Raw genomic sequence first — 20,399 nt, forward strand, 5'->3', positions numbered from 1 at the left:
ATTTGGTAGATCAATTGACTTACTAACATTCAGTAAGTATTTACTGAGTACTACTACGTGCATGTATTATTCCTGGCACTGGTAACACAGTGACCAAAACAGATTAACATCTCTGATCTAACTCTTCATGACTTCATGGAGTTTACATGTAACAAGGGAAACAGACAAAATCAATGAGCAAATATTAAGTAGGTTATAAGGTGACAAGCACTATGAAGATAAAGAAAAGCAGGTAAGGAAAGGAGAGATCTGTTCACCAAAAAAAATAACATTTGACTAAAGCCTTCAGGGTTCAAAGGAAAAAGCCATGCAGGCATGTGAAGAAACAGCATTCTAGACAGAAGTATCAGCAAGTGTCAAAGCCTTTGAAGCACCAGTAATGCTAGCAGGAGAGTTGAATGATTAGAAGAGGAAGCAGAGACAGAACCATCTGGTGCTGCTGTGGGTGCTCAGGAAGAGGCTAAGGTTTTTCGTTTCTATATGCAATAATTTGGGCGTAGACAGATGGATCCTCTCTCCTCTCTTGGCTATCAAGCCTCTTCGGAGAAAAGAGCTCCTAGAACTGTTTTTCTCTCTTCTCTCAAAATACTCCAAAGAAAGCAATTACTTTCACCGAGGGAAGAAATATAAGTGTACGGAAAACAAAAATTTTTGCTGTCAGCGTCTAACACATTGGCAAGTACAAGCAGGTTTTAAGAAATGAACCTAATGACAACATATCTGTCATTGAACCTAATGACAACAACTCTGAATAAAGATTGTCTTTTCATCTCTATTTTTTTAAATTTCCATGAAATGAGAATGTGAGAGTCCCATCTCAGAAAATAGTCCTGACTTTGCATGCTTCCTTCTCTCTCCTCTTCCTTGTTATTAAACACAAAATGGTACTGCTTGTCTCATAGTTTCACTGTTGCTAGGAATATAATTTGTTAACCTTTCTGAAGGATAATGTAGCATAATGTCTCAAAAGCCTTAAAAATATTCATACCCTTAAAGCTACAAATTCTATGTCTAAGAATTATATCAAAGGAAATAAAAAATGGGATGCATATTTAAATTGAGGTAAATCATTTAAGCATTTTTCATGATAGTGAAAAATAAACCAGAAGAGAATAAACACAAACATTTAACAACAGGAACTAATAAAATAATTAACAGGAAATTCCGTTCTATGAACACTCAACCCTCACAGTAGCAATCATGTAACTTACTACTGGCAGTTCTACTTAGTCAACTCTGGCTCTTCTGCTTTCGCACAACCTCTATATGTTTGATCACCTGATCCTGGGCCCTACTTCTAGGCTCCCTTCTCTTATCTAGTGCTGTGCTTTAGGTGACCCCATCTACTATTAGTAGGATCTGCTGAATATATTCCATTTGTCTACTGTGCCCCATCTTTAGTACCACACCCTTATCTAAGTCATGATCATTTCTCGCCTCCTCACTGTTGTTCTGACCCCTATACTCAATTCTCCAGAAACATCAGATTTTGTTTCTCTTACTTAAAATCTCCTAGAAGTTCCCTTCGAACTTCCAACAAAATCCAAGCTTTGACCTATGCCTATGACAGTCTGCATAATTGGCCCTTCCTCCTATTCCAACATCATCTCACACAAATTTCCTATAGCCATACACTCGTTACTCCAGTTTCTTCAACATGCCAAGCAAGCTTCTACTTCAAGGCCTTTCTCCATCTGGAATGATCTTAAGCTAGAGCTTAAGCTAGCTCAATTTTATTCACACCTCTGCGTAAATGTTCCCGCTTCAAGAAGACTTACCTGACCATCCAGTCAAAAACAAACCATCACATCACCATATTTTAATTCTCTGTATGGACTACCTGACATACATCCACTTACATGTTCTATATTTACTTATTTTTTAAAATCCATATTCTCATCCTAGCATGTAAACTTCATGAGAGCAAAGGCCTTGACTTGTTCATTATTATGTCCCAACACCTGGCATAAAGTAGGTATTCCACAAAAATTTTTGAATGAATAATGAATCAATGTGTATATGTATAACCATTAAAAAATATGCAATAGAAAAATAGTGATCTAGAAAGATGTTTATGGTATCATTAATATTTGAAAAAAGTGGAATGCACATGTATGTGGGCAAAATATTACAGAAAGGTTGACAAAATATTTACAGGCGCTATCTCTGGGTAACATAATTATGAGTGATTTTAGTTTTTTTCTTTTATCTATTTATCTATTTACTACGATGGAGTCTTTGGCATGAATTTTAAAATATACAACAGAACACTTACTTATTTTTAAAAATTATTACTTACCTTCAAAAAAGGAATGACTTCTTTCATAATTGCTTTAATTTGCCGGTCCAGTTGCTGAGTATCAATTCTAGGACACGGGACGGTAGAAACTTCACTCACAGGTTGCTGTGAACTATGATTTTCAATAACAGGAGTTTCTATTTTAAAAGAGAAAATGCTACATTAGCAAATAAAGTCTATGATGTGAAATGTATACATTTATGTAAAATTCTAAAGAACATTGAATTCTGATGATTTTATGCTAAAACAACACAAAGGAACATCCATGTAGTTCTAGTACCGCTGATAATTAAAAGAAAAGTGGTCCAAAAATTTCCATTATACATCAGGTGGGGTTCATAGTTCTTTATATATGGATTTTTAGTCAATTCAAGAACACACCTTCCAAATTATTACTAATCGTGGTTGTGTCAGCAGCACCATCGTCATCCTCAATGATCCTGCAGGTACACCTGACATCTGTACTGCTTTCAGCCTCCATCTTCATATGCGTATAGTCTCTCATCCTGGCTAATGCCTGATCTAAGTGAATCACAGTGTCACCTGTGTACAGAACAGAAATATTTCTAGAAGATATAAACGCAAACTTTTTTCATGTATCCTATAAAATTTACTAATAAAAACATAATGTCTGAATATAGGGAAGAAAAACTAACTTAAGTTTCAGATACTGTACTATTTGGGTACTTGACATGTATTACCACATGTACTGTACTATTTGGGTACTTGGCATGTATTATCACATGTACTTAATCCTTAAAATAACCCTATACAGTAGGTGATAGTACCCTCATTTTCACAGAGCTTAAGCAACTGCCCAAGGTTTCACAGCCAGTTAAATATAGAATTAAGAATTGGAACCCAGGTCTCTCAGACTCTTAAGTCCATATGTTATTTCACATAAACAGTACAACTAAAAATAATTTCAAAATATCATGCGAATTCTGATGTAAATAATACAACCTAATACAAGCAATTAAGGTAAAGACAAGACCTAAGAATGAGATTTCCAAATTCTCTTTTGCTCACTTCAGACAAAGCTAATGTTGAAGAACTGTATCAGCTAATGAAACTAAACAGGGTACAATTCAAAATCGCTTGAGAACTCAGAAAGTAGGTAAAATTGGCGGAGAAGGCTGGCTACAGAGTGCCTTTACTCTTTAATGACATGAGCTCAGTACAGACTTGATAGGTATTAATATTTAATAGATGGGAGCTCCTAGACAGAGCGAGGGTTTAGAGTCCTCGTATTAATACTTAGTAAGGCAAAAGAAAAACTTACTGCTTACTGAAAGACAGGTACCTAACAATACAGCAAGGCTTGACCCTTTTCTTTTGTCATGGAAAAGACTTTCAAAATCATCTAAATCTTGTTTTCCTCATATAAACAAAAGCTAGTTACAGGACATTATTTTAACAACTAAGTGTCCTGGAAGTCTGAATGAGTGAATACTTGGGGACATTTTGATATGCTATAGCCTGGAAAATGAATCAGGTACTTAGACATCTTTCTTTTCTCTAATTTTCTTTCCAAATTTAGGACTTGGGGCTTTTTTCTCTGATCTATGAGACCCTCTAAGCTTTTGTTTTACTACTGATGGAAAAAATATGTTGGAAAAAATACAATATGTCATGCCTTAAAGTTGCCTGGGTTTCCAATGATAGATTATATATGCTAAGAAATTTCAGTTCTTACTATAAATTACAAAGTTCACATTTTTACTGAAGATGTGACTGGATGAGGCAATGCTACCTCTAAATTTTTCTTACTGATTAACTAGATCTTAGAGGATGACCTTTTCTTTTTTTTTGAATTAGAAGATTTTTATTTTGAAATCCAACATTTAGTAAAAAATGATTTCATTCATTTATTAAACATTAATTGCCTAATATACGTGGTATGTCATTGTTCTGGCAACTAAGCATTCAGAGTCTCTTCTCACAGAACTGACAAGGGATGACTTTCCTCTGAACTTCTATTATGCATGCTAGAAAACTGCTTATTTTCCACCAGAACACAGCATAGTAAATAAGACCCCATTTCCTAAGTATATGCAGCAAGTCAGAAAGGTGAGATGACTGGCCCAAAGTCAAAGAGTTAACAGTCAAGAGATGGCTGAATTTAGACTGATGGATGGGTAGTGTTTTAAGTTCACATTCTTTCTACCAACCTTCCCTTTCTAAACTTTTCTTTCCTTATCAATGCAATTCAAAGACGTTATTAAAATCATGTCCTAAGATTACAAAAAAATCTGCTTACCCAGAACATCTGTTGCAAAAGGCTCACAAGTTGAAGATACACTAGCATTATCAGCATCATTTTGCTCACTTATTTTATGTGTTTCTCTCTCAAAGTTCTTCTCAAAAGTTTCCTAAGTTGTAGTTTAAAAAAAACAAATAAAAGTTACTAGTATTGCTTTTAAAATTTTATGGATTAATATTAAAAATTTAACATAGAAACTATTTGCATACAACACTTAAAACTGATATAATGAAAGTTATAAATGGTTGAATACAGAGTCACAGAGAATACCAAAATATTAAGCAACGTTGCAGAACACTTTGTCATTATGGAGGTGAAAATACATAGTGCTAGCTACTAATTACATTCTAACTTGGAAAAGGTAACATTACTTCTACACCCTTGGGGAAATTCTATCTTCAAACCCTAACAATATCTAATACTTTACTATGATATCTGGCTGTCTCATATCAGAAGAAAAACACTGACAGCACCATTTATATTTTTTAAAATTTTTATTGAAATATAATTTACATACAACAATGCACCCATTAAGTGTACAGTTTGATGAGTTTTGAAAAATATATGCAGTGAGGCAACCATCTTTCCTAAAGTTAAGACCATTTCCATCAGCCCAGAGAGTTCCTTTGTATCCTCTACTTCCCACTCACATAATTTCTATCACCAGAGATTAGTTTTGCTGTTAATAGAACCTTATATAAATGGAACCACTCAGTATATACTCTTCAGTGTCTTGCTTCTTTCATTCAGTATGTTTCTGAAATTAATCCACGTCGTTGTGTTTCAGAAGTTCATTATTTTTTTAATGGCTGAAATAGTATTCCATTATATGGATATACCACTGTTTGTTTATCCATTTATCTGTTGATGTTTCCAGTTTGAGGCTATCATGACTAAAGATGCTATTAACATTAGTGTACAAGTATTTGTGGACACGTTTTTATTTCTCTAGGATGAATACCTAGGAGAGAAATTGCTGGGTCACATGCCAAGTTTATGTTTAACTTTACAAGAACTGCCCAACTGCCTTCCAAAGTGGTTGTTACAATTTTTACAATTCTACAAGCCGTATGAAAGTTCCAACCATTTCAAGTTCACACCAATACTTCTTACTGTCCATCTTTTAGATGTCAGCTTTTCTAGCAGGTGCGAGGTAGAATCTCATGTGGTTTTAACTTGAACACTGGCCATTTATATATCTTCTTTTGTGAAGCACATGTTCAAATCTCTTGCCCATTTTTATGAGCTGATTTTTTTTTTCTGGATGCACCCCATGGCGTATGGAATCCTTGTTCCCCAACCGGGGATTGAACCCAGGCCTCTGGAAGCACAAAGCCATAACCACTGGACTGCCAGGGAGTCCCTTGAGTTGATTTCTTACAATTAAGTTGTAGAAGTCCTTTCTATAATTAGGCTTTTTATACAGTCATTTGCCAGATATATGTACTAAGGCTGTTACCTCCTAATGGTATCTTTTGAAAAGCAGGATTTTATTTTGATGAAGTCCAATTTATTTTTTTCCTTTCATATTTAGTGCTGTGTCCCACAAAATCTCTCTCATGTCAAAATCATAGTTTTTTTTTTCTTTTATAAGTTTTATAGTTTTAACTTTTCCAGTACTCTTCTTGTTTAGTGACTAAGTTGTGTCTGAGTCTTTTGAGACCCCATGGACTGTAGCCTGCCAGGTTCCTCTGTCCATGGAATTTCCCAGGCAAGAATACTGGAGTGGGTTGCCATTTCCTCCTCCAGGGAATCTTCCTGACCCAGCAATCGAACCCGTGTCTCCTGCATCAGAAGGTGGATTCTTTACCACTGAGCCACCAGAGAAGTTCCTTCTAGTACTATAAAGTAGTTTCAAATTTATTTTTGTGTACAGTATGAGTAGGAGGGAGTCTCAATTATATTTTGACTGCAACTATTTCACAACTATCTTCTTTCCAAGTTATTGATCTTTTAAAGTTACTCTTAAATTATGAAAGGTCTGTCCCTGATTAAAGGAAATTCTGGCATAAGGGAACATGTTTTAAGAAATGGAAACATTTTGTTACACCTTCAAGCAAGACCCAAAGGTCGATGTACCTTTGCCATTTTACAGCACCTGGAGTCGATGATGGAAACTGTTTCTTCCTCTTCCTAAACCTCAATTCCTCATCCTCCTTAATTTATAATCTCCAGATAACCACTTCAGTTCTCTCTTTCATGGCATGGAAATGTTTACATGCCCTAAAAGATATTTGAAAATCTCCATAAATGGAACTCCAAGGATCCTGGCTTAGTAACATGGAGAATGAGACTCTATATCCACCCAATATGGTAACCACTAGCCATGCAGCTAGTTAAACAACACTTAAAATTTAGTTCCTCAATCCTATTAGCCACATTAGTGCTCGAAAGCCACATGTGCTAATAGATACTGTACTAGGCAATGCAGACTGTAAGACATTTCATCACTGGAGAACATTCTAGTGGCTAGCACTGCCCTGGATCTGTGGCTATGAACACTGGACGCTGTGCTAGCGCTGCTGCTGACTAAATGACATTAATAAAGGGAAGATGACGACAGATATGAAGAATTTAAGTTTTAGATGAAAAATTAAAGAACTGATTTATTTATTTAAAAGTAATTCTAAGTATAGTTATTTGTGCCAAGTTCCTATGGTAATGGAATGAATTTTTGTGTCCCCCACAAAATTTATATATTGAAGTTTAACTCCAAATGTGGAGATATTAGGAGGTAGGGCAGCTGAGAGGTAATCAGGTTTAGATGAAGTCACCAGGGTAGAATCCCCTTGCTGACCCTTTTAAGACAAGGAAGAGACATCAGAGCTTTCTCTCCCTGCACAAGGATACAGGGAGAAGGTGGCCATCTGCAAGCCAGGAAGAGGGTCCTCACCAAGACCCGAGTCTGCCGGTCCAACAGTCTCAGGACTTCCTAGCCTTCAGAATCATGAGAAATAAATCTCTGTCGTTTAAGCCATCCAGTCTACAGTATTTTACTGAACCAGCCTAAGCTAAGACACCTACTTACAAAGTATTACTGCATCTTTAAATCTCATTTAACTTTAAAACCTTGTCAGGTTAATTATATCATAAGTTGTAGCTCAATTTTCCAAATTTATTGTTGATGGTGCAAAAAAATGGGCTCAAATCCTTTAAAATAACTGCAAGTAATGCTGCCTATATGAAATTTGGATAAAAAGAAAGGCACTAGACTTAAGGATATAAAATTACTAAAAAAGATTTTTCAAAGAAGACATTCTTCATGCTCTCTCAGTCATTTCAAGGCTAATAAATTTAATATAAGCTGCTGCTGCTGCTGCTGCTGCTGCTAAGTCGCTTCAGTCGTGTCTGACTCTGTGCGACCCCATAGACGGCAGCCCACCAGGCTCCCCCATCCCTGGGATTCTCTAGGCAAGAATACTGGAGTGGGTTGCCATTTCCTTCTCCAATGCATGAAAGTGAAAAGTCAAAGTGAAGTCATTCAGTCGTGTCCGACTCTTCGCGACCCCATGGACTGCAGCCTACCAGGTTCCTCTGTCCATGGGATTTTCCAGGCAAGAGTACTGGAGTGGGGTGCCATTGCCTTCTCCATAATATAAGCTAGTACCTCCTATGTTTTACCTATACAGCTGGAACACTTCATTTCCCACCAAAAAAGAGAACACAATTTTCAACTGGTTACAGTAACAATTAATTCCAAGTACCAATCTGTTACATTAACTTATTTGATAATAAAGTCAATCAAAACCATGTACTTTTTGTACACAGGTTTATTGTAGTAGTTTAAGGGCTGGAGCCTGGTCAAGAAAAATTTTAAGCAGAAAAGATGACTTGGGAAAGTATCATTTTAAACACAAGAGCAAAAATAGAGCAAAAATTTAGAAGTCCTCAATACTTGTAAGGAAATTACTATACATGAAGAAAAGAAGATGATCTCTGGAGAAAACACTATCTTTTCAGGAAAAAAGCTTACGTTATCATATTAACCATGGGAAGAAACACAATAATATGCTTCCAACTCCATAATCATAGCAGACATTTGCTAATCAATTATGGTACTCTGATCCGTGAATATCCAGGTGCTGAAGGTGGTATAAGAAAGAACATACTTGCTATCCCAGGACCACATACATACAATCTTTTAAAATAGAATCAGGGTCTGAACCTTTAAACAGGTGATTTCCAAATACTGAGCTCATTACCTCCTCAGTCTCTTAGCAGTTGGCATACATTCAATCCACTATGTGCAAAGTAGGTGCTATTTGGAGAATATAGTTTATTGAAAATATATACTTCCCTCATCACTCTTCCATTTCCAGGCCCTTTTTACTTTACTTAAAATTTTCTTCAACAGTTTTAATACATTAAATTATATTTTCTTCTAGGCTTTTTTTGTCTAGCTTCTCTTCTAACCCCAAAACACAATTTATCTTGTATTTACTCAAGGGTTCTGTGATCTAATTGCTGTATGATTTACTCAAACGTCTTGAATGAACACAGAAATTTTTACTAAATGTGTGAGTAAGTGAGTGAAAGTTGCTTAGTTGTGTCTGACTCTTTTACGACCCCATGGACTATACAGTGCATGAAATTCTCTAGGCCAGAATACTGGAGTGGGTAGCCTTTCCTTCTCCAGGGGATCTTCCCAACCCAGGGACTGAACCCAAGTCTCCCGCATTTCAGGTAGATTCTTTACCAGCTGAGCCACAAGGGAAGCCCAAAAATACTGGAGTGGGTAGCCTGTCCCTTCTCCAGTGGATCTTTCCGACCCAGGAATCGAACCAGGGTCTCCTACATTGCAGGCAGATTCTTTAGTAACTATTATGACTCAACTCCTATGCTAGACAAAGAAGATATAAATACAGTTATTTTAGACCTTATAAGCTATCATTTCTATATAACTTTCGGTGTTTGACTGCTGTCATATCTTGAATGAATTTTATACCTCACCTCAAAATTAAGCAATACATTACACTTAGCTTATGAAAAAAGCTAAAAACTAAATACATAGGGTATAATCACAATTTATTAACAAACTACTTAACTTTTGTTCGCTGCATATTGAAATTATGTCTACATTTCATTAATCATTATCAGCTTACATCATCAGTAGTAGCAAGGCTTTCACTGGGAGTAAGTTCTGAGTTGGATGCTATCCAAGTACCAGAATTCACTGACTTTATATTTTCTCCTTCCTTTTCATGGTTCTCAGAAATATGCCTGGATACTATGTCCTAAAATAAGGAGAGAAGATAGCTATTTATGAAAAACATTTGTGTTTAATCACAAAATTAAAAGTAGAAGCAGACAGCAGAACAAAGGCAATCCTCCCAACCTCAAAGATTAACTATGAGGAAGATATAACAGGACAATACAATGAAAAACTGTCAGAGAAAGACTTTTATCTAAAGCCACTTAAGCTATATAAGAAGATTATTAAAATGGCATGGAAATACATAAAGAAACAGATTGAAATACTTATGGAACAAGGACATACTTCAATCTAAGAAAGTAAACAGGTAGAATTGGGAAATTTGGCAGTACCAGAAAGCAGAGGAAAGAGAATGTTAGGTACAAGATACCTGCAATGCATATAAAGCCCTCTGTCTCAAATAGTCTGTATTAAGTAGCTGAAGCTCATGGAAGAGTTCAATAAGAAAATGTGGACGAGACTCATTTTGAGAAATCAACGTAGCTACTTCAGAATAAATGGTATCCCGCAAAGCTTCGAACATGGAAAAGTCACTCCCGGTTTCTGGAAGATATTAAAGATCAGAAAGTTAATACTGGTGAAATATATTCCTGACTATTTCTATTAACTTGCCTCATTACTCTCAACGTTAAATTACTTAAAAATCAGAACACAATTCTATCGCAGAGGTTTTAAAGTAAAAAAGAATCTTAATAATTACCAGGATAAAGATAATTCTAAAAATCTCAAGATACATACTACTTACTAGAGAAATAACATTATCTAGCATTACTTAGAGCAAAGTTATTTCTCAGTGAAAAATAGCTGGAAAATTTTACATGTTTCATAGGAATAATCAGTGGAAATCTTTCAGCACTTGAATAAAGTAAGTGAATTGCAAATCATTTTCTTTTTTTGCTAATATGAACTTTTTTACAGAAAAGGAAATTTATTTTGTTAATGTTGAGAACAAACTAAATGCTGCCAAGGAGACCTACTACTTTAAGGTTTATCTAGTTAGATCTACTGATTCTCAAATCTCTACTATCCTGCTATACTGATGAAAAACTGAATTTGTAACTGTAACAAAATAGGTACAATTTTACTACAGTGTCTTACTGACACACTCAGTATAAGGTGAAGCAAGCAGTGACCCAAATGAACTTTTCAGTTACCCAGAATCTAGGTATCACTCTATTATTTAGCAACATTTCTGCTGCATGTATTTATTTATAAACAAAGAGTTATCACACTTAAAGGTATATAATCATACCTTTACTTTTAAAAACATAAATTAGGAACTGTTCCCATTTTGAGTTCTCTATGAAAAAAAAAATTTCCAAGTGTTCTTCTAGCTGTCAAACTCTATAAACTTTCTAGAGTAATAGCAGAACCACAAATAGATAAATACTTAAGTTTAAGTTCATTTTAGTTCACAAAAAGTGGTGCTAAAATTTCACAACAGGGAATTTGAAATGTTAAGTGTTTTAATACATTGTGCTTTCAAATAAATATTGCAAGATCATTAAGATTTAATTTACTTTTTCCAAGAAAGAAATTTTAAAAATGCAAAGCAGATGTGGTTTAATGAAAAAACTTTCCATTAACTTGCTAAGCAAATTAACATCCTCAGGCCTCAATTTCCACAAGTATAAAATAATAAGGATAATAAATATACAATGTCCCTACCGTGCCTCAGACATTTATGAGTATAAAATGAAATGATATACTATGATGCAGTTACTATAAAAATATTTATTATGAGCAGGAACTGGAACTATCTCTATAGGAAATTTCTATTTATAGGAAAAATCCAGGTAAGATGTGACAGCATACAAACTTTCCCAATTCATACACTATATTGTAGTTTGATCAGTTGTTTTAAAAAATGGTTTTTAAATGGTTTCTTATATCTTAAAGATATAAGAACAAAGCATATTTAATGATATCTTTCATATCTTCGTATGTGATAAAATGATCACTCTAAATTATATATCAGTAAAGATTAAATTATTTCCAAATAATGAATTATAGCAGACATATACTTCATCCCTACAATAGAGAAGTGGGAAGTTTTTACCATCCTCTTTCTGGACTGAGGTGCACTAGTTTAAGCTAGAAAAATCTCTGACTTCAGCCAGATTTCTATGACTCCATCTTGTTTTTATCCTACTTTCTTCAGAGTTCTTTTCTTTAGGAAGTGCCACTGATATATTTAACTTCATCTGTGATAGATCCTTGTTTTGTGTTTTTTCTTTCTTTAAATTCCCCTAAAGGTTCATAACAGGCTTTTCTTTTTCACTCATGTGTAACAGAGGAGGCATTAAAGAATATTTACAGTTCTAAATCATACATGTCTAATAAATATTCATAGTTTAAAGACAAAAATAGCATTCTGCAATTTTCCATGACCTTTATTAATCATGGTATATACATGTCATAGTTGTTTTGTTCAATGGTTTATTTTTTTACACGTGGACTGGTAAGAAAAAAATAAGAACTAAAACAGAAGTCATACACAATACTTAACACTGTAAATCAGAGCTAAGAATAAAAACAACTGTATATTTGTTTCCAAAAATATTAAATCTCATAAGCATTTAAAGAATACAAAATAAATAAGTTCAAATAAAACACTAAATTACAAAAAAAGCTTTCTATTACCTACATGAATGTGTTGGTTATGTTACACACACTAACAGAAAATGGAAGTAAGAGAAAAGCAGGCAATTTTACCAATTAAGAATTATAAATGAAAAGCTTCAGAATTTAATGGGTATGAATTCTCTTTCACTTTTACCAGCCAAATAACATATACACACTAAACTAAATCTAAAAATAATTAGAACAATAAAACTAAGGATTTTTAGGACCAATGGTAAAAATGAACAAAAAGCGGACACCAGAACTAAGCAGATTGTTACCTGGCGCTTCATTGCATGCATTTCTGTTAGACTGCTGTAGTATTCTCCTAGCATGTGCTGTAGGAAAGGGCAGACATAAGGATGAACATAAAATGTGTATGAATAGTAAAGACAGGGTCTATAATATGAATAAATGAATGAAAAAAAAAAGAAATAAGCAAATTTCTTTAAAATCGTTTGCCTGAACTGAAATGTTATCACAAGGTATGGTTTATGCTCTATTTAAAAATAATCTCTTTGGGGAAAATATCAAATGATCTGCTACCAGCTTGTGCTGATATGACTGATATGACTCTCATATAGCAAACTTTCACCATTCACTCTTAGAAGCATACACATCAAGGGAACTTCCCACAATCCTCGAGGGACAAGAGGACTGTACTGAACCGTATACAGTTCAATACTAGCAGCCTTAGATGTTACAATCAAATGATCATGTAACAAAAACTACTATTACACGCTACAAAGAACTTTAGGGTAATGGTTAAAACTAAAATTAAGTCTAAAAAAAAGGAATATTTATATTATTCAAACTTTTTTAGTTCATCAAAATTTGATGGTTTCTAAGTGACAGTAATAAGATCTGAAGTACTATGACCAACTATCAACTATTTAGGTAATGATAACTAATTTATTAAGCCTATCAATTTAGTGCCCTTCCCCAACCTTCACCTAACTGTTTACTGTTTGACAACATCACTATTTTATAAAGATAGCGAAAGGAGATGGAAACTACAAAATTTCAATAAAATGCTGGGGTCAGAACAACAGAATTGATATATTTGACAAGAAGATCCTGGACTTAAGAGGAGACTAGGATTGAAACTTCAGCTCTACCATTTGCTAGCAATATGACCTTGAAGAAGTCATTTCAAAATATGAAAAATAAATACTCATTATAAGTTTTAGAAAATATAGAGGAGTTTAAAGATAATAAAACCATTATTAATACTTTGATGTTCTTACACTTTTTTTTTCATCCAGATTTTTGTTTAAAATAGTTGGAATCACAATGTTTAGTCAACACCTAAATCCCAATTTCTTCTTTCACTTTTGTTTCCTTTAGGATGCATGCCTACAAGTACAATTACTGAGTTAAAGGCATGACTTTTTTCCCAAGAACCAGTTAAACCAGACCAATTTATATTACTGGTCCCTTATGAGGACTGAGAAAAAATAGGTACCCCCTGTGATAATGTTTCCTCATCTACAAAATGAAAATAAATTCATAGGATTATGAAGTTCAAATGACATGAGTAATTTAATTTGTAAACAGTAAAGCATAGTATAAATGGTAGCTGGTATTATCATTTTCACGGAAGGTCTTACGGACAACTGAAAATTTAAGAGTCAATATTTGCTGACTCTTTCTCCACATTTCTTTGAGATGTACTTATTCTTTATAAATCAGGAAAGTACTAGTATGTATTTAAACTAAAATGGTGGCAAATACATGACTCCATCCATTCAATAAACACTCACTGAGTGCCTACCATGTGTCAGGTTAGCGTCAGGTACCACGCTAACATTTAAGATACAAATATGAAAATATTATCTATTGCCAAGGGACTCAAAAAAGCAATACAGACACTAAACAGGTGAATACTGTATAATGTAATACAGGCAACAGAAGAGGTTTACACAGGCTTTGACAGAAAAACAAAAAGGAAAGGGAACCTATCCCTGCTTGGACATGGATATAATTACAGAATTAAGATTTTATTTAAGAGCCAGCAGAGAAAAGGGCTTACAAAGAAAAGGACTTGAGGCAAAAAAGGCAACTGTCAAGGTGAAACAACTCCTGCGGTGGCTATGAAAAAATGTCAGTTCAGTGCCACTGAGAGAGTCAAGTTCAAGGCAGAAGGTATGAGAAAGGAATCTGGAGAGGCAGGCAGGAAGGAATCAAATCTCTGCTGGCCGGATATGTTGCATTAAGACAACAGGACATTCTTCTGTAGGCATGGTTGAAGACCAAAGATCTTAGGCAGGGGAATATAAGATTTTATATGGAATTCTTATTCAGATAATATTATCAGAATTTCAAATTAGGAGAACCAAATTAATGTCAACTAATTGTTTATTCAGAGTTTTATCAAAATGCATCAAAGACAGTATCACAGTAACAATAAAATATATTAATATTTCCAGTTTACATTTTTGGTATCAAGAATTGTGTACTTAAACTCTACTATAACAACTTATACATGATAGGAACGTGCAATAGGTCAATTTTCAGCTAGTTTTAATACAGCTTTTCAAATCTAGGATGAATAAGTCCTTAAATTAAAACAAACCAAAACAGAACATACCTGAAGATATTTCTGTAGACCTATTACATCTTATCACTTTTTCCAGCTGCTCATGATTCTTGCTGCTGAGAACTTTTGCTTGAACAGGCTCTTCAGTCTGGGCTGCATGTCTGTTTCTACTTTTGCAAGGTTCACATGTGCTAGACATACTGGCACTTTCATACCCTTGAGTAAAAAAATTGACAACTGTTATCAGTTGCAACTAACTCAACCTGAAAGGGAAATTGATTTCCATAGTGAAATAGTACGAGTAACTCAATTTATAATGTTGTGAGGGCTTTGTTTAAGAAGAAATCAAAACAGTAAAGAAAATGTCTTGGAAATACCTTTGTAACAATCTTTGGAGGCATGGGGTAACAGCAATAAATTCTAACACTTCACTGTCCTTTGATATTCACCTCAGTGAATATATCCCCAACTCAAACTTCATGGTAGACCTCACATAACCCAAATTCTCTACTAGACTCCAACTTAACAATTTTTCATATTAGTAAATGTAAGAATCATATCTAGTCTATATATGTCCATAATAGACAGAAGAATAAAGGGCATTAAACAATCAAACATCTGCTTTTATATACCTTTTATAAATAATAAGACTTGGTCTAAAAACTCTTTCCCGACCATGGTGGTGGTCTAGTCGCTAAGTCGTGTCCAACTCTTGTGATCCCATGGACTGCAGCCTGCCAGGCTTCTCTGTCCATGGGATTCTCCAGGCAAGACTATTGGAATAGGTTGCCATTTCCTTCTCCAGAGGATGTTCCCAATCCAGGAATTAAACCCGGGTCTCTTTCATTGCAGGCAGATTCTTTACTGACTGAGCTATAAGGGAAGTGCTACCGCAACCATAGGTTATACATATATTCTATTAAGTTTTCCAAGCTTCGTTGTTAATCTTTTTTACATTTGCTTTTTGGTATCTAGCACAAGGTAGAAATTCAACTTAATTTTGTTCCACATGAATAGCTGATTGATTATACCTATACTTTTCCCACTGAATTAAAATGCAAGCTTGGTCGATACATTAAATCTTCTTATTTGTTGGGTTTTATTTCTGGACATTCCATCTGTTTTATTTATTCCAATGCCACAGAAGTTTCACAGTATGTTTAAACATCTGGTAAGGCAAGTCCTATCTAACTTCTTTTCTTAGCTAATTTTGGACATCTGTCCTTCCACATAAGCTTTAAAATCTTTTGCTCCCGGTTTAAAAAACAATCCATGGAGACTCAAAATGGAATCTCACTTGAAGTATTTATTAATTTGCAGAGAACTGACATTAAATAATTTTACACATTCTAACTTAAGAATACAATTATGTTTTATATTTGCTCAATCTTATTTCATGTTCTTCAAAGTTTTTCTATAGATCTAGTACATTTCTTGCTAAATTTATTCCTTATGATTTTTTGTCCCAGTAGCTCTGGATACTACTATGAAGAAAATACTCTCCACCACTTCCATTTCTACTGGGTATTATTAATACTATGATAAAGAAAAATATCGATACACTTACTTTATAACCTTATTTCACAATTACTTAAGTTAACTTAGGTAGCTATTTTCCAGTGTCTCTTGGGCTAGCTTAGAAAAAAATTAAAAATCTGTTTCCCTCCTTTTCAAACATTATTCCAATCATTTAATCTAGTCAAGATAATTTACAAAAAATGCTTAATAATGATGGTGGCAGAGAGGGAATCCCAGTTAATTTCTATCTCTGGAGTATTTTCATTACAATAGTGCTTGTAACTGGCATCAGTTAACAGCTCTTATTGTATTTAAATAACTGCCTCCCTTTTTAGGTGCATTTTCATTAGGAATGATGTAAAATTTTATCTAATCTACTGCTATGACTACATGATTTGTCCTGTAATGTATTTGATACAATAAACTATGCTGACAGATTTCCTGATAATAAATCATGATTACATTTTGACATTCTAATATTCTTTTGAGAGACTGGCAAATCTGCTAATATTTTACTTCTGAATTTATATTAACAACTGAGATTAAACTACTGCTTTCTTTACTGAACTGTTACCTCTCCTTTTCACAGGTCCCTATCTCATTCTACGTTGTTTCTATAAAGATAGGATATGCCAACATTTTCATCTTGACAGGTGAAGATGAGCTCTTTGTCAGAGAAGAGGACTTTTTGAGGGTGTGGTACATTCTCTCTGTGTCTCCTGGCTAGACAATGGTCAACTATTCTGATCTGCAATCTTAAGTCTTCCTTCATTAAAGATAATAATTGCCTTCCCATCTATTTTTTTCCTTCTTTAGAACTCCTTGTGTTATCAGCTCCCAAGATTTGTCTTTATACCTCTAGTCATTTCCCTCTTTCTTTTATTTCTTAGTACTTTCTGGCTTCCTTGGTGGCCCCAATGGTAAAGAATCCACCTGCAATGCAGGAGATGTGGGTTCGATTCCTGGGTTGGGAAGAATCCCTGGAGGAAGTCATGCAACCCACTCCAGTATTCCTGCCTGGAGAAACCCCATGGATGGAGAGAGGAGCCTGACAGGTACAGTCCATGGTGTCGCAGAGTCAGACACGACTGAGCAACTAAACATGGCGTGGCACTTTCTGCTCTGTGCAATGATACAGTTCTTCCCTTTAATTTTCTAGGCCAGTAATTTGGAACTTAACAGCATTCATCCTCTTTTCCAAATAATCTAGACATTAAATGTAAAATCACTTTTTCTAGTTCTAAAGAATTTACAATTCAACCTGCTTTTTAAAAATAATTCTATCTGCGTAAGCATTCTGACTTCACTCAAGTGAGTATTTCCTGCAACGGTTCTGTTTTTACTAGACTTTGCCTGCTCCAGCGGTCAGCCTCTGTGTCTTCTCTCTGACTGCTGCTCCCTTCTATGTGCACTGTTATAGTCACTAGGTTAGTCATGACTCTCATCTACCCTTAGGGCTGGACTCAACTGCTGGAGAGCTTTATTGGCAGCACACTGATAAGTGCCTGGAAGTCTCATGACTACACTGAAGCAATGCTCTGGCGAGTAAGTTGTCAGCCACACATCAAGACAATAAAAGGAAGTCTCTCGATTCCTCAGTCTCATCTGCTGCAAAGGTATATGCTCTACCATGTTCAGGGTAGGCAGGATGCCACCTCCTTTTCCAATGACACCCTTTCCCATTAGTACCTTGAGGTGGCAAAAGACTGCCACTCTTAGAAGGGAACGAGGTGCCCTTCTCACAGAAGGGGTTGCATGGATTTCCTCCAATCAAGTTTCATCCAAGAACCACAGATCTCTGACTTTTGCTCCAGACATTCTCTGCAAGAGCCAGCAGATCCTAAAGCCTTGCTGCTTCTACCTCCAGATCACAATAGCTGCTGTTAGTAACAAATAAGTTCCCAAGATACTGTCAGTTTATTTTTTGTGGTATCCTATCTGGATTCAACTTCCCTTTCTTTCTCTGAAACCATCTTTCAAGTTAGGACTTTATCATCTCATACATGGGTTCCTGATTTCTTTGTTGGTCTCCCAGATTCTCAAGCCACCCTAATTCATTTTGCATGAAGCTTATTAGGAAAAGAGCTCTCTTGGTTACTATGGACTATTACACAAAACAGCAATAAAAGGTATGCTTGCCAAAAGTAACAGGTAAAATGATATGAATGCTAGTACTATTGCTCATTTAGTAGCAAACATAGATCAAAGAAAATGAAGTATGTTATTCTAGTAAGAAAAGCTTCCCGGGCAGCGCAGTGGTAAAGAATCCACCTACCAATGCAGGAGACATGGGTTTGATCCCTGGGTCAGGAACATCATCTGAAGGAGGGCATGGCAACCCACGCCAGTATTCTTGTCTAGAGAATCCCATAGACAAGAGGAGCCTCGTGGGCTATGGTCCATAGGGTCACAAAGAGTCAGACATGACTGACTAAGCACACATTCTAATAAGAATATTTATATAAATGAAATTAAGTTTCTGACTGCTATTATTGAATCATGTGGAAAGTGCTGAATGAATTCTAATCAAAATTAAAATATATATTATGTAGCATACACAAAATTCTCTTTAGGAAGCAGTTAATTCCCTAACAGTTAAAAAAAAAATTCAGTCATCCTCCAAAAGAGTTGAAATTGTTGAGAGAAACATGCTATAATTTTTAAGATGCTACCAAAATGGGGGGTAGGGGTGGGGGAGAACCATGGTTTTACATGAGTCTCAGATTTAAAATGTCAAGGGCTAGATTTCCAAAATTAGGGTACTACTGTTGATTAGTTTCTCTTTGGAGCACTTTAATAGTAATTCTCCAGGAAAGCAGGAGATTTAATTAAAGTTAGTAATACTTCAGAGTGACACTTGCCAGGCCAGCTGATGTAACAGCAGCAATAACAACTATAATGTTCCTTACTCATATAAGGGGGTTATTTCCTGTCTTACTTCATTATTCCTTCCCTTACCTGATGTCGGGAGCCAGCGTGAGGAATCCCGCCCGTGGCAAAGGTCATGAGGAAGGAAGCCCGACAAAACACAAAGGCGTGATCTGGCTTCAGGGGTTCCCCCTGGGTTTTCCTGAACATCTACCCCCAAAAAACCAGAGTCTGCCTGCCTTATTGTACTGTGTTTTCCACTCTTCTGACATTACCACCTTTTCTCTGGAAAGAGTTAATTCAGAACTCCAGTTAACAGTCTCCTGCATATAAAAAGAATGTCTCAAAACCAATACAGTATTGTAAAGTAAAATAAAGTAAAAAAATAATAATAAATAAATAAAAATTAAAAAAATTAAAAAAAAGAATGTCTCGGCTTAAAACCCCTTTGATGGCTTTCTAACTTATCTAACCGGTCTTTACAACTTGTGGATTGTTTACAGCCCCCAACCATGAGAGGCACAAAGCTTAAAGCATCTTAAAGATACAGAGCCTTTTCTAAAGAGCTAAAAATTACATTGGTGATGGGTTTCACTGTTGAGTCAATGACTGCTGCCAGGCCTCCATATTATCTTTTAGGCAGGTTTTAGGCACCTGAAGGATGTTAATGAATGTAACTGGGATATAGAAAAAAGGAATATAATAGTTTTGATATTAGCAACACTAGACTTTTGAGTTACTTTCTCTTTGTTATAAATCACTGTACTTCTTTCATTGTTATAAATTGTTGTGTCTTCGCTATGTAAGAATGTAACTTTATTTAGTGCTTTCTGAGAGTGGCACCAGACTTTGGGAAGAAAAACACTATTAGGGCACATAAGTCTTCTGGTTGACAAACCCTTATCAGAAAAGGGCCATAAAATGTTAATTGGCCTTCTGGCCAGAAGATGATGTAAATCACCTAAAACTTGTGTATACAACTAAGTATGCAGAGAGAAAGCCTAGTCTCGATAAGAGTTAGGGCTGCTGACGCTGCATAATTTTATATTATCCACTGATCTCTATGTACAGAAAAAGG

General features: G+C 35.2%; 1 protein-coding gene across 1 annotated transcript in view; it reads right to left on the reverse strand.

Annotated features, from left to right (window-relative positions):
* PCM1 (pericentriolar material 1) overlaps window positions 1-20,399 on the reverse strand; it is a 75,829-nt gene that overhangs the window by 14,477 nt on the left and 40,953 nt on the right. The window contains exons 25-31 of the mRNA XM_052661543.1: window positions 14,987-15,151; window positions 12,678-12,734; window positions 10,145-10,317; window positions 9,665-9,796; window positions 4,560-4,671; window positions 2,681-2,842; window positions 2,300-2,436 (exon numbers count right to left, since the gene is read on the reverse strand). Coding sequence (XP_052517503.1) covers window positions 2,300-2,436; window positions 2,681-2,842; window positions 4,560-4,671; window positions 9,665-9,796; window positions 10,145-10,317; window positions 12,678-12,734; window positions 14,987-15,151 — 938 coding nt within the window. The remainder of the gene's footprint in view (window positions 1-2,299; window positions 2,437-2,680; window positions 2,843-4,559; window positions 4,672-9,664; window positions 9,797-10,144; window positions 10,318-12,677; window positions 12,735-14,986; window positions 15,152-20,399) is intronic.

This window comes from Budorcas taxicolor, chromosome 24 (genome assembly GCF_023091745.1).
Source record: "Budorcas taxicolor isolate Tak-1 chromosome 24, Takin1.1, whole genome shotgun sequence".
Lineage (NCBI taxonomy): Eukaryota > Metazoa > Chordata > Mammalia > Artiodactyla > Bovidae > Budorcas > Budorcas taxicolor.